The 1,807-nt window shown below is 29.8% G+C and overlaps 1 protein-coding gene across 1 annotated transcript; it reads right to left on the reverse strand.

Annotated features, from left to right (window-relative positions):
• Positions 1 to 985: 985 nt before the first annotated feature.
• LOC111155596 (NADH dehydrogenase [ubiquinone] 1 alpha subcomplex subunit 5-like) lies at positions 986 to 1,330 on the reverse strand. The gene is made up of 2 exons (XM_022515855.1): positions 1,286 to 1,330; positions 986 to 1,171 (listed from the first exon to the last, which is right to left on the reverse strand). The coding sequence occupies exons 1-2, from the start codon at positions 1,328 to 1,330 to the stop codon at positions 986 to 988; spliced, it is 231 nt and encodes a 76-aa protein (XP_022371563.1).
• Positions 1,331 to 1,807: the final 477 nt, after the last annotated feature.

Here is a 1,807-nt window from a genome sequence, read left to right on the forward strand (position 1 = left end):
ACAAAAATTGTTAATAAGGAAAACATGAATACATTCCCCAATACGTAGTTTGAAACATACACTATTTTATGGTAATTTTTGCAAGCCACAAAGCAACCTTACATGGACAAACCTAATCAGAATTGCACAGTCTGTGCATACCCATTGCAATAGAGCTGTAAATTTATTTTTCTTTGGAAAATAATTTTTGAACACCCTTTAAATGCATGTTTATTGGTTCAATGAAAGAACAAAAACCAACATTTCATGCCATTTAAAAATTCATAGCAATGAAAACAGTATATACTATAATCTTTAGCATTTGTTATCAGTCTCTATCGTCTGCATAATTCTAGGTCTCCATTTTGTTTATGCCAGCACATTCCTATCCTTTTTTTTCTCTTGAATTGAAGTTTTTGGTAACAATTTGTTTGAATAAAGGATTTCACTATTAAGAATCAACTCTAGAACCAAGAAAGAACAATTTGTTAATTTAAAAAGGAATAAAACAATAAATACAGGAAAAATTAATAGATTAAAATGGAGACTTTAATAAAATTATAGCTAAACTCCAGAGGTAGAAAATCTAATAAGAAAGCCAAATGAAAATTCATGTTCTGATATTAGGAATTAGACTACATAGGCATCATTAATAAAAAGCAAATATTAATTTAAATATTGAGCTAATGTATGTGTGTGTGTGTGTGTGTGTGTGTCTTATGTATGAAATATAAATCAGTAAAAGTTAAGCAATAAGAGTTAAAAAGAAAAAAGAAAAGAAGATTACACATAATAAATTTTACTTAGTCCAAGAATGTAAGTCTCATTAAACATTGGCAAATGTAGTAATGTGATTCCTCATATTAGTGAGAAGACTGCATGACCATGTGACTAATTAAAAAACAAACATTAGCTATAATTCAGCAACCACTCTTTTTTTTTTTTAATATAACAGAACATTTATTTACATTAGTTTTCCATCAACACAGTAGTCATTTAATGTTAACTACATTGTCCATTTCCATTGGTTGGCAGGAGGCTTTTCCACTAAAGGCTCCCATGGTTTCCACTGTATCACTTTTCTTGCCAGACCTAGTTCATTTTCAGCCTGAAGAATCACCTCTTCTAGGTAGCCTCCCCGAACTCGGTCTTCTAATTTCTTAATACCTGGTTCTGCTTTAACTATACTTAGCTTCTCATTTGTAACCTGTTCTGTATACTTTCTATATGCTGCATTTTTAGGAATTCACTTAAGAACATCAAATCTTTGTGTACAATATTCTTAGCCTTTTGTGTGGACTTTCACATAAGCCAATCCCACAAGGCCAGTGGTCTTCAGCAAACCCACCATGATAGCCATTCAGCATCCATTCTTACAAAATTTTTTAAAACACCAAATCCATGGTAACTAGGTATAGTTATGTAATAAGATGTTTTATCTGAACCAAGAGCAGATATCATGCTGAATGGAGGTATACTCAAGGATGTTCTGTTAATAACAAGAACAAAATACCAATGTCTGCTTTCACCTCTACAATGAACAGTGTTCTGAAAATCGTAGCAGGTATAAAAAGAGAATAAAAATAAATAAAAATTCATTCACTTTGGAATGAACCTGCCGTTAGTTACTATTTTTTTTTGATATTATAGAAAACATATGGTAATCAATTGCAAAATCATTTGAATTAATAAAAATTTAAATAGGTGTCCACTTATTTAGTAAATATACCAAAATATAATAGCTTTTCTGTATAGCAGTTAGAAAATATAATAGAAAAATAATCATTATATTCACAATAGCAAATAATCTATAAATTATTTAAGAATA

Source organism: Enhydra lutris, unplaced genomic scaffold, assembly GCF_002288905.1.
Source record: "Enhydra lutris kenyoni isolate GAN:26980312 unplaced genomic scaffold, ASM228890v2 scaffoldscaffold42, whole genome shotgun sequence".
NCBI lineage: Eukaryota > Metazoa > Chordata > Mammalia > Carnivora > Mustelidae > Enhydra > Enhydra lutris.

Coding starts and splice junctions, on each gene's coding strand:
- LOC111155596 (XM_022515855.1), bottom strand. CDS start 1,330: ATGGTGGGTTTGCTGAAGACCACTGGCCTTGTGGGATTGGCTTAT. Junction 1,172..1,285: donor GCCTTGTGGGATTGGCTTAT/GTGAAAGTCCAC, acceptor ACAAATGAGAAG/CTAAGTATAGTTAAAGCAGA.